The 18,466-nt window shown below is 43.4% G+C and overlaps 1 protein-coding gene across 3 annotated transcripts in view; it reads right to left on the reverse strand.

Moving 5' to 3' along the window:
* Nucleotides 1–2,226: 2,226 nt before the first annotated feature.
* Nucleotides 2,227–18,466, reverse strand: part of Efna5 (ephrin A5) — a 275,239-nt gene continuing 258,999 nt past the window's right edge. For 2 of the 3 annotated variants that reach the window (XM_051154431.1, XM_051154432.1), the window contains exons 3-5: nt 8,760–8,825; nt 8,243–8,323; nt 2,227–2,835 (exon numbers count right to left, since the gene is read on the reverse strand). In XM_051154431.1, the coding sequence (XP_051010388.1) occupies nt 2,714–2,835; nt 8,243–8,323; nt 8,760–8,825 (269 nt within the window). In that variant the 3' untranslated portion in view covers nt 2,227–2,713. The remainder of the gene's footprint in view (nt 2,836–8,242; nt 8,324–8,759; nt 8,826–18,466) is intronic. The other variant, XM_051154433.1, reaches the window with a different exon arrangement.

The following is an 18,466-nucleotide window of genomic DNA, read 5'->3' on the forward strand; positions in this document are numbered from 1 at the left end:
CCAACCTGCACCGACATCCTAAGCCCATAGAGGATTGTAACAACACCATAAAAAGCCACCAGCGCTTTTTGGACAAGATAAAAAAAAACAAAACAAAACTGTCTGACACCAATCATCTTGAAAACTCCACACAAGTGTATTAGCTACGATTATGCCACAGGTAGAAAAGCATATTGCCTACTGGGGTGGATTGTTTTTCGTTTTTGTCTTTTAACTTAGACACTGGTGGCAGGACAGTGAAGTAAGAGGGTCTAACTGCACGGTGGACAAGGAGAGACAATGGCAGAGGGCCATGAGTAATTATGTCATCATTTGTTAGAGACAAATGCTAGAAGAACCACAGAATTCACCATTTCTAAAGTGACATTAGAACTGCTAATGTCGTTAGGACTACCTGAAATTATTACAGGATCACTCGGTTCCCTTGATTGTAGTACATGCAGTATTATTTTGGTTCTACTGATCCATCTTAGAAGGGAGTTTTATCCCATTACTGAAATCCCACTAACCCACAAACTTGTAACTATTAATGAAAAGAATACATCTGGTAATTACTAAGAGTGTTGAGTACACGAGTAAAGGCAAAGGAATCCAATGCTTTGAAGTTCTGTTTCAGTGAAATGGTGGGTGCCCTCTGTGATGAGACTCTGTTACTCCTGAGAAGTCTCAGAGGTGGGGTAGAGGGCTAACTATATCTTTGAGGCTGGCAACTCCAGTCACATGGTTCAGGGGAGAGCAGACTCCAGTGTCTCCACTCCAAAGGAACCAGGTAAGTAAGCCCAGCTTACATTCCAACTCTCTGGGGTGCAGTCCGTTCACAGCTGCCTTCCACTCACACACTTTTCTACTTTGAAACCACTCACACGTCCGTGAGGTCCATCTATAATGTGAACTTTTTTTTTTTTTACGTATACATCTTAAAAACGAATATATAAAAAAAAATCATTTTTTTTTTTTTTTACTGGAATGCTTTCAATCAGTCTTCCACATTACATGATCATTGCATTTACTGACTTGTTTACAAAGGCATGGTCTTTACTAATGTCGTGCAATAGCAAAAATAGGCTAGATCACCTTTCCATTGGTCTGACATTTTCCCCTGTCTAGGCTTTGGGATTTAAAGTTCCTGACACCCCACCAGGAGAAAGCCCGCAGCTTGTGTTTCCTGGGAATCAGCTGGAACCACCCCCGTGGCCACACTAAGGTTCTTTAAACAGGGTCATCCTGTGTTCATTCTCTTTCTGCCCCAACCCTACTATGAAACAAGATAACCCCCCGTGTTTCTAAATGTATCAAGGGTTACCACGTTTTTCTCACAAGTTTAAATAGGACAAGCATATATACTCACTCTCGGCATAAAGTATATCTAAATAATGTATTTTCTATTCTAGTGGATTCTTAAAAAAATATTTTGTCAAAGTCTTTGGGACTCCATCCTGTCTATCTCCCACAGATAAACACATGTTCCCCCTACGCTCTAGGCTGTGTCAGAAAGGGAAAGAATTATGAAATCAACACTTGACGTTTTTATTCCGAACTTTGGAATTTTTATCCCAAATTTCCCTTTAGCCCTCCCAAGTAGTGCTGACTGACTGACTCTCCTGGTGACAGGGGTTTGTGTCTGAGTCCCCTGTGCTCACGGAGACCGGGAGCAGAACGTGGGCATCGGGGTGGGGGTTGGGGAAAGGCCACAGCACACTGGAGCTCCAGCAAAGCCAAGTCGCTTCTCCTCTGGCCACAGACTTTTCTTTCCTTAGACATATCGTCCCCAGAGGAGCGGCCAAAGCTATTCCACTCTCTACTCATCAACCCTGGCTTTTTAGCCTTGGGGAAGGTCACTTTATTCATAAAAATGCCTCTTTGAGCTCCTAAAAGAAAAAAAAAAGTTGTAGCACCATGGTGATCTGTATTCAAAGGAAAAAAAAAATCAGGTGTGCACTGCCCAGTCACTAAAAAGTTAAGAGGCACTCACACCCCCAGAAAATTCCTTCTCAACATCCACACTTCCTCTGTATTAGCATCCCTGCGTCCAACCCTCCTGGGAGAAGCGGCTTCTTCAACACAGCCCAAGTTTGGCTGGCAAGAATGCTTAAGACATCATCTTTGATGAAACCAAAGCTAGCATCTGAACCGTTGGGAAGCCTGCTCACTTCTACACTCCTAGAAGATGGATGGTATAACATTGTCTGTTCTTAGTTCCGCCCCTCTGGCCAACAAAGTGCTGCTCCACACAGTCACCGTACCACCCTGAATGAGAAGGCATAGGTATTTTAGAGGAGGGGGGGACGCCCTCTTGGGCCTGGTCATTGCTGGCAGCACCTCCCACTACACTTCCTGCCTGTATTCTGTCGACACCCTGAGCTTACAGAGATGAGCTCTAGAGGGGAATGCACAGGAGGCGAAGATCCACTGGTGTCACTACGACAATTTGGCATTTTCATTCTGGAGTCCATTTAATTTGTAAGGGGGTGAGAGAAGTCAAGGACAAGGGCTAGGGGTGGGGTGGGGGTGGGGTGTGAAAGAGGCAGCAACTAGGTTTAGCCCCCAACAACCCCAGGTTGTTGCTTAGAAATCAGGCTGAAGGAAAGAAAACAAAAGTCTGACATCTGCCAAAAACCAATAACAAGTCCCTTCTTGGGATGAGCAGTTAGGTGGATCTCTGGTGTTCCAAGACCCTTATGTTCTCTGTGACAGGCGACGGGAGAAGACTGTGCTATAATGTCAAAAGCATCGCCAGGAGGAACAGTAGGACTGCCAAAAGGCGGCTGGGTATCCTTGGTGTCTGTGCCGCGTTCTCACCGCGGGATGGCTCGGCTGGCTCATGCACTGTGTCATCTGTTCAAATAGAAAGCACACATTCCAATGAGATCTCAACATCCTTAATAACTCTCTCGCAGCAGCCTGCTGCTCACAGACCTCGCCACCCTCTGCAAAGTAGGGTAATGAACCTTGTGCCACCATTGACTTTCATGTCTGCATAATCACTCATTATTTACAGCAAACAAAGGAGAGGCAGGGAAAATTGGACTTCCTTCACCATATTTATACCCTCCCTTATAACTGAGGGGAGGGGGGAAACTGGGCATACAGTATAGTATTTGCCGCATAAGCTGCTTTGATTTCCTACCAGTCAGACACACTTTGCACAAACTTGAGGCAGTCAAAGTAGCTTTAGGTTTGCAGTGCCGTTGGGGCGTGGGAGGCGATGGGACTAACACACAGGAAAGGGGAAAGAGTTATGTGGGTATATTAGTGGTTAACCAGGCTGGGCTGTTCATTTTCTTCTTTTTAGGCATTTCACAGGATTAGTGTTGAATGTTTGGTTGTTCTGTGCCTACATGTATTTTCAAATGTGGAAAATTAAATGCCAAAACAACAGTATTTTAAATAAACTATATATAATACCCAGTAAACTTCAGAAATCCTGTACCCACTGGGCTGCCCGCAATTAGGAATCAATTACGGTGCTATTTCCATTTCAGGCCCTGCATCTCCCAGATTAAATTACTTGAACTTGACTATTCTTATTTTTATCAGGCTGAAGCTTGGCACATAAATTATCAGTGTGGATGCAAATTTTCCTCTAAATAAAATGGATTAAGTGAGTTAAGCTTCTTTTATTTGGCTATAAAGTGTTGTACGAGGCTGCCTCTGACTTGGGGTAGCATCCCTGATCTGCATGATTAACAGGCTTAACTTGGAAACGGGAACTTTGCAGTAATTAGCACCCAAAGATAGACTGGAGGCTTGCCCGTGAGCCATGCGACTCTCTGATGTGTCCCATCTCCTTCCTCCCATCTGGCCTGGCTTACGCTGTTAGCCCAGATGACCTCTGGACATGTCTCTGGAGCTGGAGTGGACAGTTGGCATCCAAGCAGATTTCATTGTAGCATCAGGGGGAACTTCCCATGGGAACACAAGAATTGCTACCTGGGATTCGCTGACTGGTTAATCAGAGACAGCAGTGACAAGTGGGACTCCCATGTTCTCGATGGTGTAGATCTCACAAGACAAGCCCTAACATCCTTCAGTGGCCTATTCTGCGCCTCTCTTAACAGATTAACTGTCTGTCATTTTAACCTCATGTATATTCATCAGCCACATACGTCGTAACAAGGCTACCTTTTCTTACTGGAAAAGGTATTATCTGTCGCTATTATCTGTCCTAAAGAGAACTCTTTCTTGGCTTCCACTTTTTGGGGGTCCCTGTTCATCTCCGTCATGGCCCATGTGAAGAAACCTAACTTCTCAGAATTAAGCCTTCTGGCCCACAGAGCTCTTATCACTTCAGCAGGTTTCATCTAGGAACCCTTGCAGCCTTGGTTTAATTTGTTCTCCTTTTCTGGACTTTAGCAGGCCTGGAGAGAATTGCTTTTAGCTTAGGAGACTAGAAGAGGTTAGGAAGCAAGAATAGGAAGGCAAATCCCTCACAGTGTAGCCAAATACGTGTGGGCCCTCATCTTTTCTTTGCTCTTTTTCAGCCTTGCTAATGCATTAATTAAATCTGTAGTTAACAGGAGGCAGAAGTAAAGGCCCTTAATAGCCCTGAAATTAAAATCCAAATCACATTCTTAAGAGCACCAATATGGTGTCAATCAAAACAATGGAGCACTCCAGGCTTAATTATAAAAGAACCAGAAACCCTGAGGATTCCACGGCTCATTTTGAGACATCACTTACATTTATACACCTGAAATTACATCACCTACTGGGGTTCTTCTCCACCCTCCCTGCAATGAAATACTACTCAATCTTTCACCTTGTGAGGCTGGGAAATGTACTGTTAAAAGCTACCCAAGCTGCCTTTCTTCACTCAGAGCAAGTATGCAGAGCTTCCGTGTGCCTCTCGCCCCTTGCTGAGGCTCAGCAAAGGCTATAGCCATCAACCCAGGCTCACTCAGCTCAGGGTGCAGTGCAGGAACCTTGTGGAGGGACTGACTTTAGCAAGAAGGAAGACTTTGGTTTTCTTCTAAGCGAAGCATACATCTGAACTGACCTTTCAAAGCCTGCGTCGCAGATAACCCCTGGGTACTCAGTTTTGAGAGTCGTGTTGTCCATCAGTTTACTACACATGTCACTGTAAGGGTACTTTTTCTTACTGGGGAGAGTCACCGTCCCCTGTGTTCCCCTCAAATGTGAAAAACCTTCTGCAGCCTTTTGTTCTTACAATATGATGCTCACGAGTCGAGATTCTACATAATACACTTTGATTGAAAAGGCCCCCTGATGGGGATTCTATCCTGACATTCGATATGGCCACCACCTGCACCCCCTTAGCCCTGGCATTTATCATTTGGATAATTTTGGAGGGAATTTCAGAATCCTAAGTTGAAACTCCTAAGTAAAATCTATCCCAGTGGGAATTAAACCTACATATGAGAGATTATTAATACTTATAGTAGTGAGGGTAGCTCGGTGGAAGAAAACGTTCCTCTTTGGAAGCCAAATGAAGTCTTGCCTCCTATTTACAGGATCTCACCACACAGTGGTTTCAGAGGTTAAACTGAGAACACTAATGATATCGCAGAGCCTGGCATGTGGCATATGTCTGCCCTGAGATCATCCTGCTTCCCTGACGATAGGAACCTGGCAGGCAGAGTGCGCAAGCAAACAATAGAGACAAATGCATTCCACGGACAGGTGAATTAGTACACGTTGCTGAGAACACGCAGGAAAAGCTTTCCAGGCTTCCTAGATCCCTAAGGCCCGTACATACATCCAGAGCCGGCTAAAAGGGAATGCTGCTCATCCCAACAGTCAACACAGCGGAAAAGAACCACAAATGTTGACTGACTGAGTTCTCTAGGAAACAAAGAGAAACACTCAAAGCTGTTATCATATGGCATTTCCAGGCAGTGTGGCTCAACCCCCTGCCCCCATGTTAGTGAGGGTGCTTGTCAGCAATCTCGTGTAAACACGCACACACAAACACACAGTCACTAAACTGCATTCAAACTTCTGTCAGTGAGTTATATATTAGTAGATTTGGGGCCACTGTGAATTCCAAGTTCTGTATGAGAAAGAATTTGTATCTTAGAAGACACTGGCATATGCTTGTGTACAGGAGCTTCTTAACGATTGCATTTTATCATTAGCCAATTCAAAGGTGATTTTCTTAGTAACAAAGTAGTCCTTGGTATGCGTCTTTATTACCAGAAAAACAACAAAAAAACAACAAAAAATCCAACCCAAACAAACAAACAAACAAAAAAGAAAACAAAACCATAAAATCTCTTATGTCTCTGGACAGGCTCCTGCTCGCTAGAGAGGCAATTGGCTTTACCTAGAAATAAGATCATGGAAAATGCATGCTAAAATTATAGTCCTGGGCAACTTCATAAGCTGCTGGTCACTCTATACATAATGTACTAGCGAAGCTAAGAGTTGTGTGTTTCCTCTGAACACCTATTCCTCTAGTACTGGGCAGAGGCTATTAGTGTTATCCTAACAGTGGGAGCCAAGGATATTAACTGTGACAGCTGAGTGGCCTGGGCAGGTTCCTGGGCCATGAGAAGAAAAATGTAGATTCTGTGGTTTAGAAAGAGCTCCTGTTTAACTTGTCCCTGTGGTGGCCATGTCCTCAAGCTTGAAGTCTGGTTCCTTTGAAAAGTCACGGTAATGCTTCCGCTTTTTCAGGACCACAATTAAAACGTCTCCACGTCAGCAGTCAGCACTCACTTCTTGCTACTTTCTAAAGCGGCTAACTGGTCCCAGGGGAGCCACTAAGGCCTCCAAAGCTCACATACAGACGAGAGGCCTGACTTTAAAAAAGGACCAGAGTGCCAGGGTGGAGTGGGGGACACTAAGGCTTCCAAAGCTCACTGTAGAGATGAGAGGCCTGTCTTTATAAAAAGACCAGAATATGTGTGTGTGGTGTGTGTGTGTGTGTGTGTGTGTGTGTGTGTGCGCGCGCGCGCGGCGCAACTCTTCCTGGCATCTCAGCTCAAAGCTATTGCATGTCCTGAGGCACAACACTTACTCAGGCACGTGTCCCTAAGGCTCACTGACAGTTATCCATAGAGCAAAACTCAGGGGGTGAAGTGGACTGAAACCCTTTAGTTTCTAGAACCATAACAAAGAAAGGTCCTGCTACAATCAAACCAACCAACCAAAACCCCAGAAACCTCACAGTTGCATAAGGGAGCTCAAATCTCTTTGTGATGAAGAGGAAATAATTTTATTTCTCTGGAGCTTTAAGTTCATGAGAGATAAATAAAGAAAACTGTTGAGATCTACATAGATGGATGGTTGAAAGGAAGACAGGAGCTTCTACGAGAGGCCTGCCACCCAATACAGTGGGTCTAATTGCAATCAAAGGCCAGGATAAATTTATAAGCAAGTAATGGCTTGCCCCAGTTTATATCATCCACAGTAGGCTACACGATAGGGGTTAAGTCATTTTTTCTGTCAAGACAGGGTTTTGTCCTGGCTGCCCTGGGGCTCACTTTGTAGACCAGGCTATCCCTGAACTCACTGAGTAAATGAATCTTTACTTTTCAAGGAATTCAAGAAAAATGAATATTCTTGTGGCCTTTACTTTTTCGCCTTGATGAGGAAATTTGCGTGTGCATGTCAGTAGTAGAAAGAAAAATTATCCTTAAAACTTGTTTTGTATTAGTACTCAAGGATCACTCCCGGCTCCAGGAGCTCCTGTCTATAACTGTGGCGGAAACACCGTCATATGTCTGCAGAGCAACTGCTATCCATAACAGGATAAATTATACTGAAGTGAAATATAGTTTTTCAGATTAGTTTCACAGATGCACATAAATTTCTAGAGAACTAAAGATGTTGAGTCAGTCACTGTGTTGTGAGTGGTCCTATCACTTTTATCCATGGATTTGGAGATTTTTAAAAAGGAAGTTTATACACATGTTCAATAGAAATATTTCCTGTCTTGTATGAAAACTGGCCTTTATATTCACAGTGATCCACCGACACGCCCTGGGGATGTGGGAAAAGGCAGTGAGATTTTAGTATTCTGGTAGGGCTTCTATATTAGAATACTGCATCAAATGGGACCCACGTCCAAGAAAGAAAAGCTGTGTTCTATCTAGCATGCACTACACAAAGATACTGGAGGGATGAGGTAGAAGATAAGTAATATTAGCAAGCTGCTAGCAATGGGCAAAAGCAGAAACAGCTGGACCATGCACATGCAGAGAGGAAGAAAGGGAAAACAGTACTCAAGCATCGCGAGATAGATGCGTTGGTTAACAAGAGATTGTCTAAGCATACTAACCTGCTGGTTCTAATGAATTTTCTACTTTGTCGTTAACATCGAAAACACGATCATGAACACCTATAGTTTTCATACAGCTATCTATAACAAAAATAGAGATAACAGCCAAATATGTTAGTGAAGACACCCTTAATCTCCCACTTCTTTTTTTTTTTTTTTTTTTTTTTTTCCTTCTCTCTAGCGTTTCCTTTTACTCAGGTAGAGATTGTTTTACAATCAATGGCATGTATCCACGTGCCAGAATTGTTCCCATTTGCTGTGCAGGTACAACAGCCTAAGAAACAACAAGTTAGCAACTGCTATGTACTTTTATAACAAAAACTAAAGCATCATGAAGAATGATGAGAAAAAATACGATGAAAACTAAAACATGGATATGGATATACAAAACAGATACCACACAAGTTTTAACAGTAAAATAAAATAAAATAAATAAAAATCTTGTCGCCGTGGACCAGACCATAGGATAAAGCATGCGCAGTGAGGGGACCCTCTGAAACTCATTCTGTGAACTTACTTGTTGGTCTCACAAAGACTTTGAGCTTTAGGCAGGACCTTCTTCCATTGTCTGGGATTGCAGAGGCTATGGGTGAGACAGAGAGGGGGGGGGTGGGAAAGGAAAGAACAACAACCCATTATTTTTTGTTTCTCACATGCAAATAAACGGTCTAAGTATACTCTTTTAGGATATACTCTAATTCTAGTCCTGAAGTTAAAAAAATAAAAAATAAAAATACTACTTACTTCTCAGACTGAGCTAAACGCTATAGAAAGATGACTTTCATTTGCCCATCTTTTTTTTTTCAAAACAATAAAGGAAGAATCATGCCGGAATGTGGTAATCTATAGAAAAATGCTTAGGACTTCTATTTCAAAGGCGCTTCCCTTTAACTTGATCTGCCATCAATTTTCTCTAAGTCGGGAGGATAACGCTTGAACTCTCTCACTTCAGGAACAGCAGCTCCTCAACCACAGGAAGAAGGGCCCAGAAGATCCCCACAGTGAAAGTGCTGTCAAAACCAGCAACAGACAGTTACAAGGCGGACTTCAACTTGACCTACTTCTGCTGGGGAAGGCAGAGCTTTGTCTGTCCTGAAAGCTTGTCTGTCAGTGCTCCACAGGTAATTCAATTAGAGGTTTTACTCAGAATTTGGCTGCGCTTTCTACATGACTAACCAAGCCGGGCAACTCCACCATGCTATTGTGAGCACAGTATGCTATTGAGAAAGGACGGTGCTGCAATAGAGCATTTATCTTCTTTTAATTTTCCACAGAGAAGGATGGAATTAATAAAGTGGGCTTGCTAAAACATGACAACATGTTTCAGGTTATAAATCACCCAAGGAAGAAACTTTCTTCTCCTCTTCACGATAAGATCTTTAAAACTTTCCCTACTTCTAAAGATTATCTCTGCTTAGTCCTTGTAGAGTGTCAAAGGACCCTGAAAGGTGGCCAGACCCTCAGCAACCACATGTGTTTACTGGTGCTCTCTAGAAATGACAACAATCACAGAAATGAGAGCCACAGACTCTCTTCCCCGTGGACTTGCTTCATTCAAGTGGTTTCTTTGTTCAGAAAGGCAGCTGACATCAATCAAAATGCACATGGCTTAAAATCAGTTTGGTAATACTGAAAGTGACAAAGAGGCAGCCCACATTTCATATGCCCCCTCCTTTCCATCTTCTATTACTCTTCACAAGAAACTTTTAAAAAATTGCTCATTTTGAGTGAGAGGAGTCAGCTTTCAAAGTACTTCTGCGTGAACTTCCTTATTTACGGGAGTCACGGGCCCATGCAAATCTGCAGAACTCACCCACACACCAGCCCAAGGATGCCAGCCACTAAAGGACCTCCACTGCCACCATGCAACACCTGTTGAGACTCTTAAGGCAGAGTATGGAGAAAAGATGTTCCTGGTCCTCTACGTCTCTCCTGGTCTCCCTGACAGGCAGTTAAGAACTGTTAACAGCTGGCTGTGCTGTACGCCTTCGTTAAATCAAAGTTGGGAAAACTCCCCCTACTGACATTAACAGTAACTAGTGCACAACATTTTGCACTCTGTGGGGTGATCCAGGAAATGGTGCCCTTCCTGTGGACCTCAGCTGCAAACGTACATGCCACAAATACAGTACACACAGGCGAGGCCAGTTCATTGCAAAGCCCACGGGGGGCCCCAGTCACGAGAGGTGGTAGAAATACCATGTGCACAGTGTGCTCATCTGAGCTGAGATAAATTCACTCACTTCAAACTCCGCTAGCTTGTCGCGCCGCATACAAATAACGTGATAACCTCAAGATACGTGGGCTCAAAGCAAAGTATATGTATCTTGCGCAAATGTGTATAACTGTTTATGTGAGGAAGTTTTTTTTTTTTTCTTTTAATTTAAGAGAGGTCTTTCAGATTTTTCAATATAGAAAATTAAATCTAGGACATTAAGTTATTGCACAGCGTATCACGAGCAAATGAGGACTTATCAGTCCAGTGACAGCATGGTCTCGCCAGCTCACCACCAGGCACATGGGCCTCCCTGGCTCCCGAACAAGTGGAATTTGTCTGTGAGTCAGAGATACTGACTGTTCTTCTACACAGTGCGAACAAACAGGCTTACTTCCCGCCAGCCTCCCTAATCACTGACTCACCTATCACCAGGAAAAGCCGTGACAGTAACAGGACTGACCCTTGTGGTGGTGTTTGACTATTTTACTCTAATCCCTTGGAACATTTGTGGGCAAAGACGATTCACACACAATGTGCTTTGTGAATTCATGTGTAAACTACAGTAGCTCGGCTCCATTATCGCTAGTCCCAGTCCATGGAGGATAACCATAGCTCGACAGAGTGACCAACATAAGAAGTGGCTTTTGCTAGGCCCTACTCTTCTGACTTCCTTATTTTCCACACCGAGAGAAAAAAAAAAATTCAAACTAGACCTTGAGCTTAAAGACAATACATGCAGTAAATATTGAACCCCTAACTCAGATCTAGCCAAGGGACAGGGCATTATCCACGGTCGTGCGGAGAGTGGGGACTGACTCTGACATGAACTCTGGTGCCCCATATTTGACCACTTCCCCTTGGTGGGGAGGCCTGGTAGCACTCAGAGGAAGAATAGGAAGGCTACCAAGATGAGACTTGATAGGCTATGACCATATGGTGGGGGAGAAGGTCCCCTTCTGTCACAGACCTAGGAGATGGGAATAGGGTGAAAGAGGGAGGTAGGGAGGAATGGGAGGAGACAAGCAAGGGGATAAAAATTGAGATGTAACCTGATAAATTAAGAAAAAAAGGAAAATATTTCAAAATATATCCCATACATTTATTGAAAGTTTTTATTTTTTAATGAGATTACAGCTTATTCTACGTTAAGTTTCTGTGCCCCATACTCCTTGGCTTCCCAATGGTGAATATATTTATTCTACCTTAAATATAGACGGTTAGCCATTAGCAGTCTTGGAAGATATGAGATAATTTGTTTTTTTTTTTTTTTAAGTGTTTTGCTTATCATAAGGAAACAGAAGGCAGAGGGCAGAGCACTAAACCCATGAAAAAAATCATAGTAATTAGGATGTGTAATATCCACATAAGTCACTGTACAAGTCAAACGCTCTCAGAATGACTTGTAAAGACAAGCTACTGGTAGGAGTGAGAGACCGAAACCCTCAAATATGCCGGGAGGGAGGTAATGCTAATGCCTCGGGCTCCAGAGAAACATCATTTTTCTAAGAATCACCATTAACTTCCCTAGTTTAAAAAGTCTAATATAATTTATAGATAAATATAAATAATTATATGTGCATTTATCATACCTTGTGCTGTTTTCCTTTAAAAAAGAATAGTCAACAATGAGAACTGGGAGTGAAGAAACCCCAAGTACATTATATATTTTCCTGCTGGGTCACCTGCCACTTCAAACACTTTTAAAACCCCCAGGTTGGCCAGCATCTTTATTAGACACTGTGGCTGCTTAGCTCTTGTTGTACTACACGGGCCCACGCTGTGGTATACACATTAGCTATAGTTTAGGGTGCTGGAATGGTCAGGTGGTAACCAAGGCTCACCCAAAGAGCCAGTCCGGCTTCGTGCAGGAAGCATCCACTTTGTCTCCAAGTGTGCTAGTAGCTTCTCCAAGAGCCAATCAAGGGCAAGAAGAGAAAAAGCATTAAAATGCTCATCCCTAAATCCCCAAATCAGAGATATGGCGACCCAGGAGTTATTCACCTGAATAGGTGAATAAAACCTGAATTCTTCTTATAAAGGTTCACAGATTTTCTAATAAAAGACTTCCAATTAAATGAGAGTGTTAAACAGTTGGCATCTATAATAAATTCACATTTTAAAATTTCATTTTGCTAGTGAATATGTATATGCAGGATTGGGAAGTTGGGACGAGGGAAAGAGGAACCATTAAAACAAACAAAACTATTTTATGAACCTGTCCATAGGCCCTGTTCCTAGACAAAACATTAAGGCACATAATGGAAAACAAACTAGGACCCTCTCTGCCTCTCCAGTTTTAGAATAACAACATTAATATGACCATGAGGACCTGACTTCATGATCTCAGAGACCCCAAGTTTAATCATTCCCGAAGCTTTGCTCCCTTGGCCTCTTGGTACTCAAGCAAGCTTGGCTCAGCATCTAGTCAGTGTGGCACCTGTGAGGGACCACATTGCTGGCCCTAAAGTTGGTACTTACAGTGCTATATATAGCACTGCAAACGTGAGAGTCGTACCTCAGGCCACTATTGGTCTATTGCTCTAGGTAGAGCAAGAGTGCGCCGGCATCATGCTTGACGTGGGCGCCTCTGCACTAGTTTTCAGCGTTTCCGCCAGATTCTACAATCCCCAATCTCCCATCTCCTTTCCCCAATCCCATCCCCTTGAAGGTGCGTTGACTTTAGATTCTTGCTCCTAACGAACAGAAGACAGCAAAAGCTAGGACTTGTCATCTCGTATGTAACAAAAGCTGCTGATTTCCTGCTTGCTAATACCCCCACCCCCCCCCCCCCCCCCCCCGGTACGTGAAGCAGTGTCCCATATTGTGAGATTCGCAATGGAGAGACCCATGCAACACGGATGAAAGGAAACTTCCTGTCAAGAGAACTAGAGAAACTGAAGCTCCTTAGCAAACACAGCAGGGACCAGTCTTGCTGACAATCACGTGAGTGTGCGAGAAAGAGGGCCCTTCTTAGAAGACCCTAGAACTCACTGTGGCCTTGCGAGCTGAACCTGGATTCCTGACTCTCAATTCTGTTGTTTTAGACACAGTTAGGCAGGTTGAGCCAAGCTATCAATCATCATTAGCTGATGTAAGTATTTTACAAACAACCCCATGTGATCCTAGGTTTCTCGCGGCTGAGTTTTGATTGACTGACGAGGGCACGACAGCATCCTCCGCGCATGGTCAGTCATGCCCTTCTTGCTCCTCAGAGCCGTTTGCTCTCACTCTGCGCCTGAGGGGCCCAGACAACTGGACCGCTTCCTCATTTGTGTTTCAAGCGACTGTTACAGGACCGCTTAAATGAGTCTGGAAGATAGGTAATTCTAAGTGGGTGTTAAAGAATATTCGCTCCTACTCTAGCGTCTGAAACCCGTTTTTCATTTTCCTTCTGAGGCAGCATAGTTTGTTTTTCCTCATGGAGCCAACCTGGATTGTTCCCTGCAATTAGAGTGACGCCTCTCAATTCAACACGAAATTACTGGGTGAACTTAAATGAGTTTTGAAATAAAAGAAATGAAATCTGAACCTGGATCAAAAGAGAGACTCTTTCTCATCAAATCTAGGAAGGAAAATAGAACGGCGAGCTTTAAAAACACCTTGAATGAAAAGACTTAAATAAAAGTTCTCCGTTTATTCAAAAACACTGATGAGTGATCTTCTATACAAGTCGCCACACTGAATGTAAACAGTACGAGAGTTCAGAATGCCCAAAGCAAGTTCTCTGAGATCCAGAAGCTTGTCGGGGAAGGGTAGGACTCCTGGTTCTAGGCTGTGAAACTGTCAGATCCAGTGTTGTGTTCCCTAGTCATTTACCAACCCCAGATAACCCCGTTCAGCCTCTAATCCTAATTCCAAAGGCCACAGGCTTCATTTCTGAATCCATTTCAATCTGGATCCTTTGGGACTCTTCTGCCGACAGCCAGCCACTGTCCTCTCGTTAAAGGAGGGTGTGTGAGGGCATTAAAGATGCAATTTCCCTACTATGTTTGCAGTGGTTCTCAGTTTAAGCAAGTCAAAAGAAAAGATAAGAATATTAGCTGTTAGCAGGGCACAGTTTTTCCCCTGTAGGTTTTTCATGCAGTTCAACACACAATATAAATGTATGAAAACTAGGCAGGTAAAGCCAGAATTAAGCACTATTCATTCAACAATAAATGCAAAAATATTATTATTTTTAACTTAAATCCAGAGTGGTGCTGGAAATGTCTCCCAGAACTTAATCAATAAAATCCATTTTGAATATGTGGACAGAGGGCAGGGAACAGAAATGGTGGGAAGAAGAGAGAGATTAACCAGAGCCATATGGACATCTCAGAAAATGGTTACTAGACACACACACACACACACAGACATACACACACACACACACAGAGTTTAAAAAAACAAAAACAAGCTAGGCCTCATCTTAGGGAAGAATAGCAATGAACTGCAACTAGCTACCTGCTTTAAAAAAATGTATATTCAATTATCATAAAGAAACAAATCCTACCAGTTAGGATGGAATACATCTCACCTATTATAAACTAGACTTAAGAGAGAAATTTGTGTGGCCTGGGCTTGAGTCCAGGGCCTTATGCATGTTAGGCCTAGTGTTCTACCAGTAAGCTATACCCCAACCCCAAAGTCACCACCCTTGGTTTATAGAGCTCACACCCCAAGAGCAACCACAAGAGCTGCCTAATTTGCCAACACATGCCACCTCTTGAAGCCACAATGTCTCAGGACTTAAATCACAGCAAGTCAAGGTAAGGCACAGATGTAAAACTGGAAAAGGGGTTACTAAGTCTAGAGACCTTGGAGAAATTGAAAATGCTGTGCACATATTAGACTCTTTAGTACAGCCCTGGGAATAATTTTTTTTTTAATACAAACTAGAAGGTGGGAAGGGATGTGTTTCCCACAACATAACAAGAAAGATTGAAAAAACACACTCTCTAAGTTAAAACTTAATTTCAACACCAGGGGATTGTAGGGGAAAAATAATTAAAGTTCAGAGCAAAGGAGGGAAAATAAAGTGCAGCTGGGTCACCTCAAAGAAAGTGAATGTGGAAGGACAGCCCCGCCCACCTCACCATTGACCCTGACCTGGCTTCCCAAGCCCTTAGGCCAACTTCTGGTCACAAACTAGCTTCAGTGGCATGCAAATTCCAGCGCTAAATCTTGGTAGATCGATTACCATTCTTAGTAAACAATGACAAAGACAAGGTCTGGTCCACTCATTTCTGGAAGTAAATAGGGCAAAATCATGCTTATGTACATTTATATGACGTGTAAGCGAATTTCTACTGGACCTTCCAAGTTCAGGGATAAGCTGTTCCTACTACATGGGGCCTCCACTGCCCCCTCCCTATTCCTTGGTCTTTACTGAATTATAAGCCAAAAAACACCCCTGGAGTTCACAGTCTTTAAAATTTGTTCTACAATTGTTTAACTAACTCCAAGCCTGTGACTCTAGACTTTACCCTTCTTCAGTGAGTGAGAAAATCCACTCCACCTAGCCACATTTTGACAATTACATTTAAAATCCCTAGACATGATGAAAGTGTGAGTTTTACTGTTAGGTGTGTGTGTGTGTGTGTGTGTGTGTGTGTGTGTGTGTGTGTGTGTGTGTGTGTGTGTGTGTCCACTGTACATCTTTGAGCAGTTAGAACAAAGCTGGTTTCCTATCAGACCCTCATGTCTCAGCGGGTCTCAGAAAGAGCCCTGCCTGAGGCTGCAGTGTTTAGAGGTGGTCCACGCCTGATAGGTCAGATGCTTCTCTCACTCTTACTTGTGGCAACTTTGGTGAACTTGCTATACCAGATAGGCATTATCTGGCAAAAAAAAAAAAAAAAAAAAAAAAAAGCAAGCAAAAACATGATCACCAGAGCCATGAGAATAACGTTCTTTAGCTAGAGGCACAGAACGAAGGTAATGAGAACAAAAGAGCCTAGATAGAAAGAAGGCAGAATTCCTGGAATCTCACAAGTGGGATGATTTGTACTTTTCCTTCTCTGTAGGTCCCTAACATACCTATCGATCCATGCAGCCCTTCATCTATCTATGCATCTACTTCTCTGCCGACTGATCTATCGTCAATCTAGCTGAGTGACTGTCGGCACAGGTCCCTCCTACAATCATCTATGTATTAGCAGGAAGAAGAACACTTTCCTTGTGAAGCACGACCGTAATATAATAAATCACTAACTTAGTCGTTAATACAAGTCAAAGAACTCCTCAGAACTGAGTTACTTGCTATCTCTTAGCCTCTCCTATACCCTCTTATACCAACGACACCTGCGGTAACGGTCCTAGGGAGAAACATGGCTTAGTGATTTTCAGTGCACATACGATGCTTAGCTTTCTCTCAGACTCATGCCCTCTGACCTTTCCTTGTGGCTCTGAGCCAGCTGCTTAATCTGTCCATGCCTCAGTTTCCTGATGACTCTCCCCTCCTCAGGAGATTTAACTATGACCCATGTTAGAGGGGCCATGCAGAGCTTTGTAATTCACTTCGAAGTTCAGGTGGCCTATCCCTACAGATGTAGAGTATTACTGCACCACAACTGGTTAAGTACCAATTTGTTTTATTCCTTCCTTAGCAAGGCATTTCCGAAAGCAAGAGCCTAGCTGGGGCCTTCTAAGGTCCCTAGTGGTTCTCTGCTGCCCCCCCCCCCACTTTCTGCATTTGTGCCGTAACTTTATGCATATGAGTATGGCACTCACGGAGTCCAAAAGAGCACACCAGATCCCTTGAAAGTAGAGCTAGTTACCTCATGTGGGTGCTGGGAACCAAAGCTAAGTCTTCTGGAAAAGCAGCAGATACTCTTAACCACTGAGGCACCTCCCCAGAGCCAGACTTCCTAGTTGTTAATCCAAATTCGGGGAGAGAGGTGGCTAGGGGAGGTAACAGGGAAGGTGGTGTGTGGCTCTTTACAGCCAAGGTTATCTACTGCGTGCCTGCTTGCACGTTAGAGGCGTATTCTTACTACTGTATAAGTCCTGAGTGTAAGTGATCCTCCTGCTTCGGCCCCATGAATTTGGGGATTACCAGCATCAGTCACTGTAGCCTAAATATTAACAAGCTGGGTTTCTACCACAGTTATGTTTGCATGGTTTATGAATGTGTAGGAGTGTGACAGGATGAAGAGTGCGTCCTCTGTATATGTGTGTGTCGCTGTTCACTCAGGCCAGGGGGAATACTTAGAGAACAAGAAACAGCATTAAAGAGCCTTTTTGCTTTTTGAAAAGCATATGAACATTGAATTTATTTGCTTCCCCCACCCACCCCACCCCCCCCCGGTCCATTTTAAGTTTGTGAGCACGCTATTAAATTAGGAGCACAGGAGACACAGATGGAAATGTGGGTTCTTCAGAGAGGCCGCCAAGCTGGGCACTCAAAGGCTCGGGCCAGGAATAGCATCACGAAATCAGCAAAAAATGTCAGCCAGACGCCTCAGCGTGCCCCCGCGCCCCCGCCCAGGTGTTTGTGCTTCTTTGTCAAGCATTCTTTTGTAAAATCTAGGGACTGCCTATTTGCACCAATCAGTGGGTTGTTGACTTATTTTTCTTAACCAGTAGCCCATGTTCTCCATATCTGCTGCTTCTGATGGGAGTAAAGGTAAAAAGACAGAAATACCCACTGGTTTGAGCAATGGGCTACTTTGAAACTCAGAACAACAGCGTTCTCTCTGACAGGCTAAATTTTACCAAGGAGGGAGTAGCTTAGGTACCAAGATTGCAGTTTATTTCACACCAAAAAAAAACAAAAAACAAAAAAAACAAAAAACTTTACTAAATTTTTTTATGGGACACAGTAAACAAAAATCAAAGCTTAGGGTCTAAGCTCTAGTTTACTCTGTCTGTTCATGGAGACATTTCCAGGAGGGATGGCTGTGTTCCCCATTTCGATACACATTAAGGCTGGTCCTGACAACTACCTCCAACAAACTGTTTTCTAACTCTCATGACCTTTTACTTTACTTCTCAGAGACATGGCCCCTGTCTCCAATGGTCTTCTTGGG

The sequence above is a fragment of the Acomys russatus genome, chromosome 12 (genome assembly GCF_903995435.1).
Source record: "Acomys russatus chromosome 12, mAcoRus1.1, whole genome shotgun sequence".
Lineage (NCBI taxonomy): Eukaryota > Metazoa > Chordata > Mammalia > Rodentia > Muridae > Acomys > Acomys russatus.